We start from the raw sequence: 22,034 nt of genomic DNA, 5'->3' as shown, positions 1-22,034 counted from the left end.
CAAAGGCTGTGTGGGCTCTGACAACATCCCGGCTGTCGTGCTGAAGACTTGTGCTCCAGAACTAGCCGTGCCTCTAGCCAAGCTGTTCTAGTACACATGTCCTGTCTACAAAAAGGACAAACCAATCTGGCCAATTACCGCCCCATCAGTCTACTCTCACCTTCCATCACTTTGCTGACGATTGTTGTCAACACTGCTGTCAAGCAGCACTGACTCACCAATAGTGGTAGGTGTGACCTATACAAAAGGGACGGTCTACACCTGTGCAGAGATGGAACTGATGTTCTCGGGGTAATTTTTGATAAAGCAGTTCGGGAGCATTTAAACTAGTATGGCAGGGGGCTAGAAACCTATGTAGTGAAATAGAGGAAAGTGAAAGGCAGACAGAAATAAATGGTAAAAGGGTGAGGAACAAAAAACAAAGGGCCAAACTAATTCATAAAAAATGTGAGCATAAAAAAAGCCTGAGGGTTTTATACCTTAATGCGAGAAGCATCAGGAACAAGGTAGATGAATTAGCTGTGGAAATAGAGGTTAATAATTATGATCTAATTGGGATTACGGAAACATGGTTGCAGGGTGAGCAGGGCTGGGAGCTTAACATACAGGGGTATTCAGTATTTAGGAAGGATCGACAAAAAAGAAAGGGAGGAGGGGTAGCATTGCTAGTAAAAGAGGGGATAAATGCAATTGAAAAGAAGGATATTAACTCAGTTAATACAGAATCTATATGGGTGGAGCTAAGAAATAGCGAGGGGCGAAAAACATTAATAGGAGTGGTATATAGGCCTCCAAATAGTAAAATAGAGGTTAGGGAGGGCATCACGAGGGAAATTAGAGAAGCGTGCAATAAGAGCACAGCTGTCATCATAGGTGACTTTAACTTACATATAGATTGGACTAGCCTAATCAGTAAAAATAATGAGGAGGAGGAATTCCTTGAGTGTTTAAGGGATGGTTATCTGGATCAATATGTCGAGGAACCAACTCGGGAACAGGCTATATTGGACTGGGTACTGTGCAATGAGAAGGGACTAATCAGTAATCTTGTTGTACGGGGACCCTTGGGTCAGAGCGATCATAACATGATCGATTTCTCACTCGAAATGGAGAGCGAAGAAATTGACTCAGAGACTAAGGTCCTGAATTTAAACAAGGGGAATTATGATGCCATGAGACGGGAACTGAGTAGGTCTGATTGGACAACGTTCCTGGGAGGACTGGAGGTAGATAAACAATGGCAAACATTTAAAGATAGAATGACAAAATTGCAAAAATTGTTTATACCAATCTGGCATAAAAGGAAATCTAAAAAGGTGACTCAACCGTGGATAACAGGGGAAATTAGAGACAGCATAAAATCCAAAGATAGGGCGTATAAAATAGCCAAAAAAAGCGCCAGAGCGGAAGATTGGGAACAGTTTAAGATAGAGCAAAGGAGGGCAAAGGGCATGATCAAGAGGGGCAAAATAGCTTACGAAAACAAGCTGGCGGAAAATATAAAAACTAACTCCAAAAGCTTTTATAAATATATCAAAAGGAAAAGACTGGTGAAAACCAAAGTTGGTCCATTGCAGTCAGATACGGGGGAATATATAATGGGAAATAAGGAAATGGCAGATCAACTAAATGCATACTTTGGGTCAGTCTTTACGAAGGAAGACACAAAAAACCTCCCTGGGATATCGGGAAAAATAGGGACATTGGCAAAGGAGGAACTGACGCAAATCAATATCTCTAAGGATATGGTGTTAAGGAAGCTAAAGGGATTGAAGGTGGACAAATCCCCAGGGCCTGATAACATGCATCCTAGGGTACTGAAGGAGGTGGCCCTAGAGATAGCGGATGCACTAAGGATGATTTTTCAGAATTCATTAGACTCGGGAACAGTGCCGATGGATTGGAGGGTAGCTAACGTTACCCCACTATTCAAAAAGGGGGGTAGGGAAAAAGCAGGTAATTACAGACCTGTAAGCCTTACATCAGTTGTGGGCAAAATGCTGGAGTCCATCATTAAGGATGAAATAGCGGAGCACTTAGCAAATGGGGACAGGATAGGACAGAGTCAACATGGATTTACAAAGGGTAAATCGTGCTTGACTAATCTATTGGAATTTTTTGAGGGAGTAACTGGTAGAATAGATGGGGGAGAGCCAGTAGATGTGGTGTACCTGGACTTCCAAAAGGCCTTCGATAAGGTCCCACATAAAAGATTAGCATGGAAAATTGAGGCTCATGGGATAAAGGGGAAAGTTTTGGCGTGGATAGGGAACTGGCTGTCAGATAGAAAACAGAGAGTTGGAATAAACGGCTCATTTTCTGAATGGCAGGCAGTAACAAGTGGGGTACCACAGGGATCTGTCCTGGGCCCCCAGCTGTTCACAATTTACATTAATGACCTGGATCAGGGAGTCGGATGCAGCATTTCCAAATTTGCAGACGACACTAAACTAGGAGGGGGGGTGGGCTCAGAGGAAGAGACCAGGAAGCTCCAGAGCGATTTGGACAGACTGGGCGATTGGGCGGATAAATGGCAGATGCACTATAATGTGGACAAGTGCGAAGTTATCCACCTTGGGTGCAGGAACGGGAGGGCAAATTATTATTTAAATGGCAATAGATTGGGAGAGGGGGAAGTACAGAGAGACCTGGGTGTTCTTGTACACCAGTCACTGAAGGCGAGCATGCAGGTGCAACAGGCGGTCAAGAAGGCAAACGGTATGCTGGCCTTCATAGCAAAAGGGTTAGAATACAGGAACAGGGATACCTTGCTGCAGCTGTACAGGGCACTGGTGAGACCACACCTCGAGTACTGTGTACAGTTTTGGTCGCCTCATCTGAGGAAGGATGTTCTTGCCATGGAGGGGGTGCAGCGGCGATTCACCAGGCTGATACCAGGAATGGCGGGAATGACCTATGAGGAGAGACTATGTAGTTTAGGGATGTACACACTGGAGTTTAGAAGATTGAGAGGGGACCTCATAGAAGTGTATAAAATTCTGACAGGTCTAGACAGACTGGATGCAGAAGGAATGTTTCCCTTGGCAGGTGAGAACAGAACTAGAGGACATAATTTAAGGATAAGGGCTAAACCATTTAGGACAGAGATGAGGGGGAATTTCTTCACTCAGAGTGGTGAACCTGTGGAACTCATTGCCACAGAGGGCAGTGTACGCCAGCTCATTAAATATATTTAAGAGGGAATTAGATATATTTCTACGGGCAAAAGGGGTTAAGGGTTACGGAGAGAAGGCGGGGACGGGATACTGAATTAAAGGATCAGCCATGATCTCATCGAATGGCGGAGCAGGCACGAAGGGCCGAATGGCCTACTCCTGCTCCTATCTTCTATGTATCTATGTATGTAACCTGCTCACTGATGCCCGGTTTGGGTTCTGCCAGGACCACGCGGCTCCAGACCTCATTACAAACTTGGTTCAAACATGGACAAAAGAGCTGAATTTCAGAGGTGAGGTGAGAGTGACAGCCCTTGACATCAAGGCAGCATTTGACCATGTGTGGCATCAAGGAGCCTTATAAAACTGGTCAGTGGGAATCAGCGGGGGTGGGGGGGCGGGGGGGGCCTCTCCCTTTGTGCTAGGTATGACTCCAACCAGTGAAGATGGTTGTGGTGGTTGGAGGTCAGTCATCACAGCCCCAGGACATTGCTGTAGGAGTTCCTCAGGGCAGTGTCCTAGGCCCAACCATCTTCAGCTGCTTCATCAATGACCTTCCCTCCATCATAAGGTCAGAAGTGGGGATGTTCGCTGATGACTGCAGTGTTCAGTGCCATTCGCAACTCCTCAGATAATGAAGCAGTCCATGCCCGCATGCAGCAAGACCTGGATGACATTTAGCCTTGGGCTGATGAGTGACAGGTAACATTTGGGCCACGCAAGTGCCAGGCAATGACTATCTCCAACAAGTGAGCGTCTAACCACTGCCCCTTGACATTCACTGACATTACCATCGCCGAATCCCCCACCATCAATATCCTGGGGGTCACCATTGACCAGAAACTTAACTGGACCAACCACATAAATACTGTGGCAACAGGAGCAGGTCAGAGGCTGGGTATTCTGCGGCGAGTGTCTCACCTCCTGACTCCCCAAAGCCTTTCCACCATCTACAAGGCACAAGTCAGGAGTGTGATGGAATACTCTCCACTTGCCTGGATGAGTGCAGCTCCAACAACACTCAAGATGCTCGACACCATCCAGGACAAAGCAGCCCGCTTGATTGGCACCCCATCCACCACTTTAAACATTCACTCCCTCCACCACCGGCGTACTGTGGCTGCAGTGCCTAGCATCTACAAGATGCACTGCAGCAACTTGCCAAGGCTTCTTCGGCAGCACATCCCAAACCCGCAATCTCTACCACTTAGAAGGACAAGGGCAGCAGGCACAAGGGAACACCACGACCTCCGAGTTCCCCTCCAAGTCACACACCTGACTTGGAAGTATGTCGCCATTCCTTCATTGTCGCTGGGTCAAAATCCTGGAACTCCCTCCCTAACAGCACTGTGGGAGTACCTTCACCACACGGACTGTAGCAGTTCAAGAAGGTGGCTTACCACCACCTTCTCGAGGGCAACTAAGGATGGGCAATAAATGCTGGCCTTGTCAGCGATGCCCACATCCCATGAACGAATAAAATAAAATCCACTAACTGAGCAATAGTTGAATTGAGACGTGAACTCTACTGAATAATATTTGAGGCCTCTTGTAAGGATGGTACTTCTAAACTGTATCCTGCATTTTCTTTTCCAGCCCACGTGTCCATCCTGTAGTGTCTTGCTGGTCCCTGGATCCGATGCCAGCACAGAGGAAAGCACTGTGCAGAATGGATGTCAAGATGAGCGCAGAAATGTCAAGGTACCAATGCATAGCAGATGTAGCACCAAAACTTGGTATAGGATGCAACTTTTTAAAAATTGGCGAGGTGAAATTGGAGGCTTTTTTTTGTTTTGTATCCAATCATGTAATTTGCCAACTGAGTTTGGGTTTGGACTTGGACTTGAGCTCTAAGATACTACCTGCTCTAAGCTTGTACCATGTGATGATGTCTTAGCTTATTAATGGCTTGCAATATGAGAAGTTATGGGGAAGCTAGATAAGTACATGAAGAAAGGAATTGAACAATCTGCTGATGGGTTGAGATGAAGTAGGCTGGGAGGAGGCTCGTGTCGAGCAAAAACACTGGCATAGACCAATTGGGCCGAATGGCCTGTTTCTGTGCTGTAAATTCTATGTAAAATTACCATTTCCTCAGTAAAGGTGCAAATATTTCAACTCTGGCATTGTACAGATTATAAAGTTGATTTCTCAATAGGCACTGATTGCAAAGTGTAGTGGAAACCATTTACTTCAATACATTTGCAGTGTTTGTGTCTTTAGTGTAAGAAGTTTTTTGCCCATATTTCACATTGGGTGCATTTGCTGTGCGATAGCTAGAATTTATCCAAGCACAGGTTAACCGTGTAACACTGTCTAAAGGTCCCTTTTGTTCTGTAATGTGGTGAAGTCACAGAGCCCTTTCTCTCTCGTGTAGGCACCATCCGCAGGACGAAGTCTGAAGGCCCAAAATGGCCTGCTGAGTCCCCCAGAGGAAGAAAAGCTAAACAACAGCCAGACATCACTGTTTGAGATGCTGCAGAGCGAGAGGCAGCTGGATGGACTGCTTCCGCTACGCTCCAAGCAGATCCGGGAGAAAACGGACGCTCAGTTTGTCAGTGTCATTAAGGAGGACAGGTATGTTTTGTTAGTTGAGGGTATTGAGCATTATGGAACCAAGGCGGGTAGATGGAGTTGAGATGTATATCAGTTGTGATCTAATTGAATGACGAAACAGGCTCAAGGGGCTCAGTGGCTGCCTCCTGTTCCTATGGAGCAAGGAGCAGGCGTTACTTTAACACAGATTTGCTTATATCGTACATCGTGAAGTTCCCCTGCAGTGTTGAATAGGCAGTAATTTACTGTCCATGTCTTACTCCAAGCTGCGTTTAACCAGTGATACTAACTATAAGCAAAGTAATGAAGGCCAGTTGTGTGATGCCAGTAATTGTAGAAATATCCTTTACAGCACTTCAGTGAAGTATACCTGCGCCTTAACATTCTGTCATTTAACCATTTTGAAGACTGCAACAGCATTTGAGAATGTTTTCTTTTTTTCTTCTTCTTTCCCCCCCCCCCCCCCCCCCCAACCCCCAATTTTCTTGCAACTTCTTCAGCTGGTGGGGTGGGGTGGGGTGTGAGCTTTCTGCCATTGATCATGCATAGCTGTCTGAAGGTACATTCAAGCCATGCAGTGCCAGCTTTTTGCTCTGCGCTGTATTGACTGAGGAATTCTGAGACATGGTGGCATTCACTGTGAGCAAGAAAGTTTGTTTGACCCAACAAGCATTCCCTGCCGAACTCTAGTGTCTCCCACATTCTCTCTCATCCTCTCCCTTCCCCAGAAATGTAAACCCAACCCATAGCCATTCTGATCACTGCTCGTTCCACCCACTCGCAGTCCAAACATTTTTACTGTTGTTTTAGAAATGTTTTACTCGTAATGCATTTGAATTGAGTCAAATGCTGCAAACAGCGTCTGAAATCCATGTCGGCCACTAGGTAGGAATCCACAAGAATGCCAAACGGATGAGGAACCCTTACTCCGTCACAGTTCGCTTCCCCTGTGAGATGTTCAAAATAACACTTCCTGGGTGCTGCTTAATAAAGTAACGATGCTCGGCTGCTCTGTGACCAGTTACCAGTTTGTAAATGGAAACAAGCACCTGAGCTCTTGGCTCAGTGTCTTTGCCCAAACATTTGATGCCCCAAACTGCTTGCCGACCTACTTGAGCAGTGAATTAATGGATCTAAACATTGAAGATCGGCCAGTGACTAACTGCCTGATGGATTCAGACTCTCTTCTGCTGAAACCCTCATCCATGCAGTTTATACCGATTCCAATGCACTCCTGGCCAGCCTCCCTAATAAACTTGAACTCATCCAAAACTCTTCTGCCTGTATGCTAACTCACAGCAAGTCCAGTTCACCCATCGCCCCTGTGCTTACTGACCTACATTGACTCCCAATTTTTAAATACTCATCCTTGTTTTCAAATCCCTCCATGGCCTCCCCCCTCCATATCTCTCTAACCATTCTCCAGCCCTATAACCGTCTGAGATCTCTGCACTCCTCCAATTCTGGCCTTGTGCGTATCCCAATTTTATTCGCTCCACCATTGGCAGCCATGCCTTCAGCTGCTTAGGCCCTAAGCTCTGGAATTCACTCCCTAAATCTCTCCGCCTCTACCTCTTTCCTCCTTTAAGACACGCTTTGGCCAAGCTTTTGGTCATCTGCCCTAATATCGCCTGATGTGACTCGGTGTTTGATAACGCTCCTGTGAAGCGCCTTGAGAAGTTTTACTACTTTAACGGTGCTATATAAATGCAGGTTGTTGCTGCTTTGACAATCACTCAGACACAACCAGGATAAATAATGGGGACACCAGGAATTGGTGACTAGGAAATGGCAGTGTTGGTATAGTCTTGGCTATAATTGGAGACCTACATAAAATTCATGACTGAATCCCCATCAGAGTTAATATCTCCGTACTTCCGAGTTGCCATGATTAGGGTATCCGTGGTTGGAAATCGAACCTCGGCTCTCCACCATTCCTCTTGGCCACCCAATTACTGCAACAAAAAACATTTTGTCTGTAATTTTCTTGTTTTTCTGTTGATTTATGCAGGATTGCATTCTCTTGTTTCGCTTGGTCTTTTATTATTTTATGGCAGAGGTCAACCATGCTTTATCTTAATCTATGGAGCATGACTGTTAATTAGATACTACGGCTTGCACCCCCACCTGTTTCACCATTAGGATTTTCATGTTAATGGTCAGACTTTAGCAGATCGGAGAGACTTAAAACACAGTTTAGCACACTAGGTGTGAAAATGGGAATATAGCCTAATTTTTTTTAATTTATAGCTTTGGCTTGTTACCTGAAGAAATTAAGTTGTGTTCTACTGTTTATTAAAAGCGAGATCGGTTTGTGGCGTTCCCACGATTTTAGAAGCTTGTTATAATATACATACATATATATATATTTACAGGCTAATGGACGAATACTTCTTCAAACCTCCTATTAACAAATTCAGCTTGAATTTCTTGGATTCAAGCTTGGAGAAAGCTTATAGAGGCAGCTATCAAGATGAGGTATGGATGTAGTCTGCATTCGTTAATGCCCTATTTACTGATTGGATTGACCGCAGTGTATTTTGTGTATGCAGTCTTTTCTTCTAAACACTAAGATAATCCCTTAAAACAATGCTGTTCTGACCATGCAGTCTTGTTCACTCTGCAGTAACAGTGTGTGTGACAGGACATTCAGTTAGAACCTAAAATCGGTTTTCATTTTAACCCTTGACTCAGGATAGCATTTTTGAGGTAACAATTTAGTTCTAAATTGAATGTAGTGTGCTGTGCATGTCTTCAGGTTTTGACTGTATAAGTAGAACTGAAGAAGCTTACTGGCCCGTGACACCAATCATTTTGTACCACAGTTTGTCCCTTTTGAATATTCTGACAAACTAGGACTTGGGGCAAAACTGGAGACTGCACATCATTTTAGATTGCCACTTCAAATGATGTACATGTTTTCCACACTCTTCCTGTACTCAATTTAAAATTTGCCCCATATTAGCAAGTACTGCAGAATGACGCCCACTTTGGAGGATGAGAGTACTCTGTGGTTTTGATTTTGTTTTAACTGTCCCAGAACTGAGCTCCAGGTGGGCATAGAAGGGATAAGAATTATCAATATAAACTCTACAATGTCACACAGTTGGGTTCACAGGTATATTAGATGTACAAGCTGCAGTTGGGTCCAGCAGTTAGTTCCCAATAGTAAGAGTTCCTCCTCTGTAATGGGCATGGAGCAGGAGAAAAAAATAACCCAAATGGGTAATTATGTTGGGGTCCCACAGCAGAACTATCTAGAGTTCACTTCACCATAGGGGAGGACAATATTCTATATTAGGCAGTAAATTCAGGGATTCTCCCTAAAATTCCATTGGGAGATTCCAAGGGATCCCAGTTTGTCCCAATGCCCAGATTCTAGATTCTCTTGGAAGTTCTAAGCCTTGCCCAAACCTGGCAGATTCCTGAGTTCAGACTGCAAGGAACTTGGCCTAATTTGGAGATCTGTTCTGATTGGGCTCTATTGACCTGGATTCCAGCAGATTTAAGTGGTAACACTGGTGCCACGTTACCTGAACGCAATGTTGTGCAGCTTAGAGGTGGTTAATCGGTATTTCAGTGTTGGTGTCATTGAGAGACCTAAAGTTACTTGGGAGCGACTGAATTGAAAGGAATATTTTTGTACCCAATCTAATTATGTTTCCACTGCCCCATGTAGTTCAGTATTAAACTTCAATCACCTGATGTCTAGGTTTTTTTTTTCTCTGGCTGAAAATGTCACCCATTTTGATGCAAATCCCATCAGTTTTCCCGGTTCTGACAGCAGCCATTGATTGCAGGAACCTCTCATCATTAGGTGCTGCTCTGCTGACTGAGGTGGCATGGAAATCTTGGAGCTAGTTAAATTTTTGTTCTTTTCCCCAGCGTGCAATATGGCTATTACATAAGAATATAAGAATTAGGAGCCTGCTCCGCCATTCAATAAGATCATGGCTGATCTTCAACCTCAACTCCACTTTCCTGCCCGATTTCCCCATGAGACCAAAAATCTGTCTTGAATATACTTAACGACACAGCATCCACAGCCCTTTGGGGAAGAGAATTCCAAAGATTCACAAGCCTCTGAGTGAAGAAATTCCTCCTCATCTCAGTCTTAAATAGCTGACCCCTTATCCTGAGACTGTGACCCCTAGTTCTAGACTCTCCAGCCAGGGGAAACAACAATTCAGCATCTAGCCTGTAAATCCCCCCCAGAATCTTCTTTGTTTCAATGAGATCACCTCTCATTCTTCCAAACTCCAGAGTATAGGCTCAATCTCTCCTCATAGAAACATAGAAGATAGGAGCAGGAGTGGGCCATTCGGCCCCTCGAGCCTGTTCCGCCATTTAATGAGATCATGGCTGATCATCCAAATTCAGTACCCTGTCCCTGCCTTCTCCCCATATCCCTTGATCCCTTTAGCCTTAAGAAATATATCTAACTCCTTCTTGAATATATTTAATGAATTGGCCTCACTGCCTTCTGTGGTAGAGAATTCCACAGGTTCACCACTCTCTGGGTGAAGAAATTCCTCCTCATCTCAGTCCTAAATGGCTTACCCCTTAGCCTTAGACTGTGACCCCTGGTTCTGGACTCCCCTGCCATCGGGAACATCCTTCCTGCATCTAGTCTGTCTAGTCCTGTTAGAATTTTATAAGTTTCAATGAGATCCCCTCTCATTCTTCTAAACTCTAGCGAATATAAGCCTAATTGACCCAATCTCTCCTAATACGTTATTCTTGCCATCCCAGGTATCAGTCTGGTGAATCTTCGCTGCACTCCCTCCATGGCAAGAACATCCTTCCTCAGATAAGGTGACCAAAACTGCACACAATACTCAAGGTGTGGTCTCACCAAGGCCCTGTACAACTGCAGCAAGACACCCTTGCTCCTGTACTCGAATCCTCTCGCTATGGAGGCCAACATACCATTTGCCGCCTTAACCGCCTGCTGCACCTGCATGCTAACCTTCAGCGACTGGTGCACAAGGACACCCAGGTCTCGTTGCACTTCCCCTTTTCCCAATCTATTGCTGTTCAGATAATAATCTGTCTTCCTGTTTTTGCCACCGAAGTGGAAAACCTCGCATTTATCCACATTGGGCAGGTGCATGGCAAATGCAGTATAATCACCCAACCTGTCCAAATCATACTGGAGTTTCTCGGCATCCTCCTCACAGCACACACGCCCACCCAGCTTTGTGTCGTCTGCAAACTTGGAGATATTACATCTAGTTCCCTCGTCTAGATCATTAATATATATTGTGAATAACTGGGGTCCTAGCACCGATCCCTGCGGTACCCCACTAGTCACTGCCTTCCACTTGGAAAAAGACCCGTTTATTCCAACTCTTGCTTCCTGTCTGCCAACCAGTTTTCTATCCAAGTCAGTACCCTACCCCCAATCCCATGTGCTTTAACTTTGCACGCTAATCTCTTATGCGGGACCTTATCGAAAGCCTTCTGAAAGTACAAATACAACACATCCACTGGTTCTCTCTTATCTATTTTACCAGTTACATCCTCAAAAAATTCCAGTAGATTAGTCAAGCATGATTTACCTTTTGTAAATCCATGTTGACTTTGTCCGATCCTGTCACTGTTTTCCAAGTGCTCTGCTATTACATCTTTTATAATGGACTCTAGCATTTTCCCCACTACCGATGTCAGACTTACTGGTCTATAATTCCCCGTTTTCTCTCTACCACCTTTTTTAAATAGTGGGGTTACATTAGCTATCCTCCAATCCATGGGAACTGATCCAGAGTCTATAGAATTTTGGAAGATGACCAGCAATGCATCTACTATTTCTAGGGCCACTTCCTTAAGTACCCTAGGATGTAGATTATCAGGCCCTGGGGATTTATCGGCCTTCAATCCCGTCAATTTCCCTACAAATACTGATTTCTTTCAGTTCCTCCCTCTCATTAGACCCTATGGGGTCGATTTTATCTCCGGTGCGGGGAATTGGCGGGTTCCCCGAATTTAGTGATCCCCACACGATTCCAAATGGGTCTATGAGATTGATGCAATTTTAGCTCAATTTGCCAATTGATTTCCAGCGTGTGGGAAGCCTTGGCAATTGAGTATTTCCAGTCAGAAAGTCACAGAATATGACGTCATCATTGCTGCTGCTTTTAAGGTCCACAGCAAGCCTTGCTTCCTCTGCAGGCTCCCGAACTTCACCATTAAGATGGCACAGGAGCAACGGCCAGCGGGAGGGCCAGATCTGCCCCAAATTTGATGAGGCTTCACTGCAGGCATTACTGGATGGTGCTAGGGCCCACAGGGAGGTCCTGTTCCCTTCTTCAGGGAGGAATAGGTCTCCCAGCCAGACCAAGGCTGTGTGGCTACAGGTGGCAGGTCAAGTCAGCTGCTTGGGGCTCACACAAAGAACATGGTTGCAGTGCAGGAAAAGATTCCATGACCACCTTCACACTGGAAAAGTAAGTACTGTATGATGTTTCCATCACCCTCAATCTGATCCCCATTGCCTTTCCTCACCAGCACTCAGCTTTAGCAATCTCTTCCTGCACATCCCACTAGACACTCATATCCATGCACCCTTACGCATTCCCTCGCTCTTTATGCTCACATTCACAGAACTATGCCACCATGCAGCCCTCACACTCCCTCCCACTCTGATGCTTTGAACACAGCTGACAACACACAGGGAGGGCCCTTGGTATTGCAACCTCACTCCATCTTTGTCTCCTTCTAAGTATCTGTGCTATGCAATCTCTGCACTCACTCCTTCATTCTCACTCAACCTCCACTTGTCTCCCTTATTGCAGGAAAAGAGAGCTCACAACAGGAGAGAGCGAGCCAGGACAGGAGGAGGGCCGCCCTCATTAGCCCAGCTCACCACCTAGGAGGAAGGCGTCCTGGAGATTGCCGGGGCTGACCGAGATGTGGACGTTGGGGAAGGACAGGCAGGAGCATCCCCGCAAGCTGGTGACAGAATAGCTTTCCATCTCTCTCATTGGCATTGCATGAGTCGCTGATAATGCTTCTGAAGCTACATCATATGGACTTATGATCATCTGCAAAATGCAATGTGCATGTAACCTTGGCATCACATCTCTAACTTTTTCCTTGACTCCCCCACAGGACCATCGAGAGCCCCCGTCCCCACTGTGCAGGAGGAAGAGCCTGAGCAGCTAGACTCCTCAGAGGAATCTGCAACCTCTGAGGGCGCAGCGTCAGCAGAAATAAGCGCACCCAGCACCAGCGCAGACACTCACACCTCGGTGGGACCTACGGGACATAGAGTAGAGTTGTCACCTGGTGTATCACAGCTCACAAGTGAGCATCAGCAGATTGTGGAGAGTCCTCGTCGGAGGGCGCAGGACTCTGCCAGCTCGGCTCAGCTGCATGTCGACCCTCTGCCTCTGGGTCCATCCGTAAGATCAGAGATGATGGAACTCCATGCACAGATGCAGGAGTCTCTGGCAGGTTTTGTCTCTAGGGTCACTGCGAGTGTGGAGCGAATGGAGGAGTCCATAGCGAACATGAGCGCAGAGCCTTTGTGGAGTCATTGGCGCATGAACGCATCAACACGGAAAGGATGGCTACCTACGTGGAAATGATTGCTGCCTCCGTGGTAAGGCTGGCTACGGTAGAGGAGAGGAGGGCTACGGCCATGGAGGAGGTTAGTCGCCAGGGTATGGAAAACATGGTGAGTGTTCAGAATAGAATGACATCTCTTGAGGAGCGATGGGCATCTATTGAACAGAAAAACCAGACCTTCATGGAAGTCCTTCTGAGTAGGACTGCCATTGTAGGTACGGGTCCCCATGGCCCCCCTGATGTGCATCAAGCCACTTGCAGGCACTGAGGGGGACCTGACCCATGAGCGGGAGGTTGGTGGCAGACCTCAAGGAAAGTGGGGGCTCCTCTCCAAGCGCTCACACTTCCATGCCACTGCAGAGCCCTCGGTCAGAGCCCTGCCGGAGTACACACCCAACAGAGATAGAGGTCTCAACCCCTGCACAGCTGCAGGAGCAGCAGACTGCTGACGAGCCCTCACAGGCTCGCCATCCCAGAGGACGCCCGCTAAAGGTGTCGCGACAGGAGCAGCAGGAAAGTGAGCAAGGGGCCTCCACATCTGCTGAAGCCACAGGGGAATCACTATGTAGAAGCACACGTAAGAGGAAAGTAAAGCACAAATGGTCACTTGGGTGAAATGCTGTGTATTTTGTGAAAATTTTGCCATCAGTTGTGTGTTTTTCATAAAAATTCTGATGGCAACTTCTGCAGTTGTGGCGTGTGTCATTTCGCGAATGGGCCTGGAGGTCCTCTAATGCCAAAAGGGGAAGGAAAAAAAGGCCTCCCATGCTTCTGGTAGGTGCCTCAGTTGAGGAAGCGCTGAGCGAGGGTGGTGAGAGGGGTCTCGCAGGAGGTCACACTGGAGAAGTGTGTGAGGCTCCAACCTTCCACAGGTGTGGTTAGGCCTGGTAAAAGTTGCCCCAGACCTGAGACAACAAAGTCCTGCCACCTGCAAATGATGACTGATCAAATATCCTCTTTAATGCTGGACCTGCAGCTGATAGTCAGCACGCCAGGTTTCACAGGCATGATCCCCACCAGGTGTGTTTTACGTGGGAAAAGGGTTAAACAGGCAAGGGCCTGTTAAAATGGGATTATAAAGGCCAATCAGTGCTGTTTAAGGGCCCTAAAGACCAGTCCCGCCTGTTGCAGGCGGGACTGATTCGGGTCAAAATGGGACATAGAGTAGAGTTGTCACCTAGGTTAAAATGGTGTGGAGGTGGGAACCAGGCGCGGGGGGTCCTGACCCTCAGGTCTTGCGATTTTAACCCCCCCACGCTTCTAAAAGCCCGCCTATCGGCTGCGTTAAAATCGAGCCCTATGTTCCCCGACATCTCTGGGAGGTTATTTGTGTCCTTTGTGAAGACAGAACTAAAGTATGTATTTAATTGGTCAGCCATTTCTTTGTTCCTCATTATAAATTCCCCTGATTCTGACTGCAAGGGACCTACGCTTGACTTCACCAATCTTTTTCTCTTCACATATCTATAGAAGCTTTTACAGTCAGTTTTTATGTTCCCTCTCATCCCAGGAATCAATCTAGTGTGAAACTTTGTTGCACCGCCTTTAAGGTAAGTACAGGAAACTTTCGTTTAACCAGAGGTTAAATGTCGGAAAGCTCTATCTACCGGCAAAATTCAGGAGCCGTTTCCTATAAGTTTTTTTACTTCTCGTTGCTTTTTTTTCCAGTCAGGCTCTGCAAGGTCTAGCTGAAGCTGTTGCTTAGCTACAGAGATGCTTTTAAGCTGCGGCCGACTGTTTTGAAGCTGTTGTTAAGCAACAGGGTTTGTTGATTCATACGGAGCTCAAAAGCTCCGTATGTTTTAACATTAGCGCTGGTTTGTACGGCAGTTTTGATGGTACGGCACCAGCTCGGTCCCGTCGGTGCCGGATATCAGAAAGTTTCCTGTATATCCTTCCTTAAGTAAGGAGACCAAAACTGTGCACAGTATTCCAGGTGTAGTCTCATCAAAGCCCTGTACAATTGTAGTAAGACTTCCTTAATCTTGTACTCTAACCCCCTTGCAATAAAGGCCAACATGCCATTTGCCTTCCTAATTGCTTGCTGTACCTACATGCTAGCTTTCTGTGTTTCCTGTACAAGGACACCTAAATCTCTCTGAACACCAACATTTAATAGTTTCTCACCATTTTAAAAAATATTGTGTTTCTATTTTTCCAACCAAAGTGAATAACCTCACATTTCCCCACATTATACTCCATCTTCCACCTTGCCCACTCACTTAACCTGTTTATATCCCTTTGCAGACTCTGTGTTCTCCTCACAGCCTACTTTCCCACCTAGCTTTGTATCATCAGCAAACTTGGATCCATTACACTCTGTCGCTTCATCTAAGTCATCATTAATATAAATTGCAAATAGCTGAGGCCCAAGCACTGATCTTTGTGGCACCCCACTAGTTACAGCCCGCCAACCTCAAAATGACCCGTTTATCCCTACTATTTTCTGTCTGCTAACCAATCCTCTATATGCATGCTAATATATTACCCCCAACTCCTTATCTTGCATAACAACCTTTTATGTGGCACCTTATCGAATGCCTTTTGGAAATCCAAATATACTACATCCACTGGTTCCCCTTTATTTATCCTGCTTAGTTACATCCTCAAAAAACTCTAATAAATTAATACTGTAGCAAAAACCTGTTCTTAAAAATCCCATACTGATATTTATAGTTTCCTGCACATTTTAGGAAGACATTAACTTTTAAACTCTTTACAAACTCTTTAGACTGCTAATTGTGCTGGGGAATAGATATTGGACAAGTTTGTGTGTTAAATAGGCATTTGAGGCTAGAGTTTCTCTTTAACCATTTTTAACTTTACAGTTCAAGTATTGATAAGCTACAGGTTCCCAAGCAGTTCAGCCCTGTTTATTAGAGGTTGGCACCTACGCCAGACCAGCCATCCTTTCTATGAGACTGCTGTTACCAAATATCACACCTGGAATCTAAGAGGTTCTGGCTCTGTTCGCGTTCCTGTCAGGCAGCTGAAACTATTGGCATTGGATCATCGATTAATCAAACAAGCTGAGACTGGAGCTATTCACGTCATCTAGATAAACTTAAACTGGGAAAACATATGCATCAAGCTTCTGATATTATGTACTTCACACATGCCACGACTGGGTTTTAACTTCCAGGAATTGGTGCTTGAATGGTGAAATTCTGATGCCTGGCTTTTACCCCTCAATTTAGGTGAGCGCTTATAGTGCAGAATTTCCATTTGGCACTCGCGGTACTGGCTTTGTTGCAAGATGGTGCATAAAATCAGAAGTTATAGCACAAATCCAGCTTGTTGTAGCCCTTGTGCATGTTTGTCCCAGGACTTTCTGACCTGCATTAGTTTGCTGCAATGATGCTCGGCTCTAAACTGAGAGCGTAGTTGGAGCATGTCATGTGCGATGTCTCCTTACAGGCCACTAAATAAAGCATAAATCTGCAGTATGGATGTTCTCTGATTCCTGGTAAGATAGTCTCCTTTTTCTTTGATCTCTGCTCCATCCACGGTAAAGAGGCTGGGCGACTTGTCTGCACCGATGCTGATCTTAAACCGATTGCAGGAGAGCAGCATGGGAGAACTTGCTCATTGTGTCTCCTCCCTTATGGGAAAGCACTCTGCCTCCAATTGCTACTCTTAACTGATCAAGAATCAAGGTGTGGATGCAATCCTGCACTGCATGCTGCAGAACACTGGGGTCCAGCTTGCTGTCCACTGAACTACGTTCAACCATGTCAGTTCTTAACAGGCACCGATCATCCTTCATACAAATCTCGTTGTACTATGGAAAATCTAATATAGATGGCGCATCTGCCTATTCCAATAGAAGTTTCAGCATCTAAGCAAAGAAATGAATGTTAGTTTCTGATGCATCTGTGCTGTCTGTCCTGCAAACAGCCAGACTGAGCATATAAATGGATAATAACATAATAGCTGACCAAGCTATTAGCTTCTGAAATCAAATAGTCTGGGCGATAGCTTAGTAACAATAATAAAAAGAAAAAATGCTGGAAATACTCAGCAGGTCAGGTAGCATCTGTGGAGACAGAAACAGTGTTAATGTTTCAGATTTTAAACAAGTACAGAGGCAGGGAAAGGGGGGAGGGGAACGCATGAGATGCCGAGCCTGCCCTTTTACCTCCTACTTCCCAGTGTCCAGGGCCCCAAACACACCTTCCAGGTGAAACAGTATTTTACTTGTACTTTCAATTTAGTGTACTGTATTCGCTGCTCACAATGCGGTCTCTTCTACATTGGGGAGACCAAACACAGGTTGAGTGACCACCGTTCAGTCCGCAAGCATGACCCCAAGCTTCTGGTCACCTGTCATTTTAATTCTCCACCCCACTCCCACTCTGACCTCTGTGTCCTCGGCCTCTTACACTGTTTCAATGAAGCTCAACGTACGCTTGAAGAACAGCATCCCATCTTTCTATTAAGCACTTTACAGCCTTCTGGACTCAAACATTGAGTTCAGCATTTTCAGATCATAACCCCAGTCCCCATTTTTTTGGACAGCAGCTGTTTCCAATGATTCTGATGTTCCCATTTACACCTCCTCCTGGAGCCATCTTTTGTTTCTATACTTGTCCCATTCCCATCTTCTTTTGCCTTGCACCATCATCCCTTTTGTTATTAAGGCCTAGAAATTCAGTGGGCTGCGCCACCCGTTAGCACCCAAAGAGGGCACTTAGTGGGTTTTACGCCACTGGCCACGCCTCCTGCTAAATTTAGCGGGACGCTAATGGCGGCGCTAGCCGTTAGCGCTGCGCCGCTACCGATGATGTCATCGGTGTGCGCAGCGCCCTGCTACCGCCCCGATCACGAAATTTGGTAGCGCCCCCTGCTTTTAACGCCAGTCGCAATTTGCGACCGGTTATGGGGGGCCTACCTGCGGCGGTAGAGGTGCTGAGGTGCGGGGCGGCCATTTTTTTTGCTGGCCACCTGCCAGCACCTCTCCGCGCCGACCCCCCCCCCCCCCCCCCCCCCCCCTGCGGAGTGCCAGCTGTGACCCAAGAGCCCGGCACTTCTCCTCAGTGCCGGGCTCTTTTGCCGGCACTCGCGATCGTCGCCCGCGCTGCAGGAGGAAGGCCTGCAGTACCGCAGCGTGTGGCACTGCAGCACGTAGCGCTGCGAACTTCAGTTGCAGCGCCCCAAGAGGGATGCGGGGCGCCTCGAGTAGCGCCGCGCTTCCGTCTGGGGCGCGCAAACTGAATTTGCGGCGGGCGGCCGCAACTTCTTCCGGGGCGCTACTTCCGGCGCCCTGGCAAGGCTGGAAACGGGGCACCAGTGAATTTCTAGGCCTAAATCTCTCCTGCCTTCCACTCTATCACAGACCTTCCCTTTTGTTCCTTCCTCCCCTTTCCCTGCCCCTGTACTTGCTTAAAACCTGTTGCATCTCATAACTTTTTCCAGTTCCGACAAGTGGTCATTGACCTGAAATGTTAACTCTGTTTCTCGCTCCACAGATGCTGCCTGATCTGAGTATTTCAGATTTCCAGTATCCACAGTATTTTGCTTTTGCTTTAGCTTAGTAACAATGTTCTAACTTTCTGTGAATTTGATGCTCAGTGCATTAACTTTTCTGATTCTTTGCAAACGCTTCTCTCTGGTAATGCACCCCAGTGTACACAATCACACTTGACATACACAACCTGTGCTGCTGATTGTCAGGTACATGCATAGTGAGGGAATGATCATACTGCCCTCTACTGGCACTTGCACAAAAAAGAAGGTAAGCTTGCATTTATGTAGCACTTCATGACATCTCCGCGCACTTCATTTACAGTGAATTATTTTGAAATGCAGTGACTTATATAAACAAAATTCAGTGTATAATTGTTTGATTTTTTAAAAACTATGCTTCTGTAGATAAGAGTTTTAGAATACAGACCAGCTGTTTTAAATACTCAATTCTATAAAAGGGGAGATTTAAAAAAAAAAAATCTATCGTGGCCTTGTATGTTGTTTTGATCAACTTACAACTGCACAAATTAATGTATCCTTTAATTAACCTCACCTGCCCAAAACTGTCCGCTGAGTGTTATCAGTATTTTCTATTATTTGATTTCCAGCAGCTGCAGTATTTTGTTTTTTGTTTTAAAATCTACAAGATGATGATATCTTCTAACCAAGCAGAATGTAATTTAGAAATAAGTTTTGCTCAGAGGCTCACTACCAGTGCTAGACTAACTGCTCTGTAAATTCCCTGATCTTGTCTGTATAGCTTCAGATGAAGGAATCAATCAGGGAGTTCTCCTGGTGACCTGGACAACATTTATCCTTCCACCAATGCCACGAAAAAAATTATTTGGTCATTTAACATTTTTGATGTTTGTGGGACCTTGCTGTGCACAAAATGTGCAAGTGTTTGTCTACATAACGGTGCACTTCAAAAAGAAATTCATGGCCCGTGAAACACTTTGGGACATCCTGAGGATGTGAAATCGGTATATAAATGCTAGTTCTTTCTTTAGATATGGGAAGTTATGGAGCTTCTAAAGTATCAAATTGAGTCTATCCTATTTCCTTACTCGTTTGAGGGCGCACGCATCTGCTGTCCTGTAGACTGTTGGTTAATTCTCCTGTGTATAGATAAACCAAGTTGAGAGAATGTAGAATTTTTCCACACACTGATGTGAAGCATACATTTAATGAATCTTCACTTTCTAGCAGTTCCTCAAAGTATGTGTGCCCAGTTTGTCCGTGATCTTCAGCACTCTTGTATTCTATTAACTCCATACATAGCAGCAAAAGGAATCAAACTATACTGATGCATACAGCAACAGCTCAACATTCTGCATCAACCCAAAAGGTTTGCACAGAATTGCCGTGACAAAGCTTCCCCTGACTCTTCTGTCTGTAGAGCTGTCTCCTCATGTCATCGCCTGGACCCTTCAGCTTAAATTCAGAATTGGCCTTCACAAACCTAATGGTTGTAGCATGCAGCAGGCTATGAGAAATGTGATTCATTCATTGGTAACCCAATGCAGTTTTTCTTGAGCGTTTGTGCTGCCAGTATCGAATCAATGCCACGCAATGTCCTTTTTACAGCTGCATCTAGCTTTGTTCTTAATGACAAGTCCAACTTTTTGTTTTTTTACTGCCTTTTGCTCATTTCAGTTATCCTGAACTGGCTTTTTTACGACTCTCGTTCTATTATTTTTTGACATTTGTATGTCTTAGTCAGCCTTTATATTGTTGTGGTCTTGTTGATTTTTCCCCAGCTGTGCAGAAATATAAAGTTCATTCTTTTCAGCTCGAACAGTTTTCTAAGAAGGATACAGGGCTGAGAGCTCTAACTAGAAATGTTTAAAAGTAGTCTAGGACTAGCAGGAATGAACAGAAATAATCAGAGCCTTGGGAAGGGAGAGACTAGGATGGTACATGGACGTAGCAAAAAATGAGTCCCAGACATCTGAAATACTGTGGGGGTTAGCATTTTTAGGACAGTAGCTTAATTGAACTTGGATGCAACAGACTGGTAATACCATTGCTTGCTTGAAGAACCAATTTCTATACATCAAGCATTTTATAACTGGAATGCGTTTGTATGGATCATCGGTACCTTTCTCATCTGTTGTGCTTTGTTTGTGATACCCTTGTATTTGATCTTGTTAAACGCATACAGTATTTTTTATTTTTGTTTCTTTCCCCCAATAGGTTGTGAACAATGCATCAGAGAAGACGTTTGCCAGTGCCACATTCAGTTCACTCCTTGATGTCTTTCTCTCCACCATAGTCTTCCTCTTTCTCTCCATCACATGTTTCATGAAGCAGGGACTGTGTACATCACCTTCGCATGCCTCTGTTGTGGTTTTTGTCCTTGCGATCCTGCTTCAAGTGCTTTCCTTGGTTATCTCCATCAGGTGAGGCAAGCATGCTGTGTGGAGGGCTGTGTGCAGTGGGGGTCCATGCTGCATGGGAAAGGGCCGGTGCAGAATGTCAACACCCTCCATAAACCACCATTTGTGTAAATGTTTCAACACATCTGCTCTAGCTCATCCATTGGGTGCTGCACACAGGTTATTCAGCTTTAAATGTGAATGCATCTTTGTAAAGAGGTTTTTTTTAAAAACACACAAAGCAGGAGGCCTGTGCTACCAGAGCCCCTGTGAACGTTGCTGAGGCAGTGTTGAATTTTGTATGTTCTGTAACAGCTTAACATGATCGAGAAGCTCCATTTTTTATTTAATTCAAAATGTGTAATTAGACAGTTGGGCTTTGGATTAGAGTACTTGGTTTAACTTCAATATCTATTCAGATGTCTGGATAGCTATGTGTTTATTACCAGTTAAAGTTACAGGATTTGGTTGTTGTATGTTAGAGTTGATGGTTTGGGGGTGGGGGGGGAGGTGGGGCATGTACCCTGCGCTCTCCTGATGCATCAGTGCTGAATTAGCTGATCTCAGCCAGGGCACTAGTATGATACAGTTGACCTCAGCACCCTGACAGTGCAGCACTCCCTCAGTACTGCACTGGAGTGCCAGCCTGAATTTTAAGCCCTCCAGCAGGTGTTAGAGGGTCTCTTTTGTTAAGGTCAAAAGATAGCCAGTGAAGAAATGGTCTAATTTAGAAGCATTGCAAGCAAGCAAGCAATCAATCCATACTTGAGCTTGGATGGTTTACACAGTGATGAAAGGCTGTTTTCATTAACAACTTGAAAAATTTTGACACCACCATATCTCTTCTCCACCCCCACTTTCCCCATTGTGTCATACACAAAGCAAATTT

At 45.4% G+C, this 22,034-nt stretch overlaps 1 protein-coding gene across 4 annotated transcripts in view; it reads left to right on the top strand.

Moving 5' to 3' along the window:
- Nucleotides 1-22,034, top strand: part of adcy9b (adenylate cyclase 9b) — a 168,172-nt gene that overhangs the window by 130,350 nt on the left and 15,788 nt on the right. For all 4 annotated transcript variants that reach the window (XM_086001011.1, XM_086001010.1, XM_086001009.1 and 1 more), the window contains exons 3-6: nucleotides 4,773-4,877; nucleotides 5,554-5,753; nucleotides 8,108-8,210; nucleotides 20,964-21,169. In XM_086001011.1, the coding sequence (XP_085857137.1) occupies nucleotides 4,773-4,877; nucleotides 5,554-5,753; nucleotides 8,108-8,210; nucleotides 20,964-21,169 (614 nt within the window). The remainder of the gene's footprint in view (nucleotides 1-4,772; nucleotides 4,878-5,553; nucleotides 5,754-8,107; nucleotides 8,211-20,963; nucleotides 21,170-22,034) is intronic.

This window comes from Somniosus microcephalus, chromosome 11 (genome assembly GCF_052327205.1).
Source record: "Somniosus microcephalus isolate GS21.2 chromosome 11, FLI_Smic_1.0, whole genome shotgun sequence".
Lineage (NCBI taxonomy): Eukaryota > Metazoa > Chordata > Chondrichthyes > Squaliformes > Somniosidae > Somniosus > Somniosus microcephalus.
This window is presented reverse-complemented; position numbering and strand designations above follow the sequence as displayed.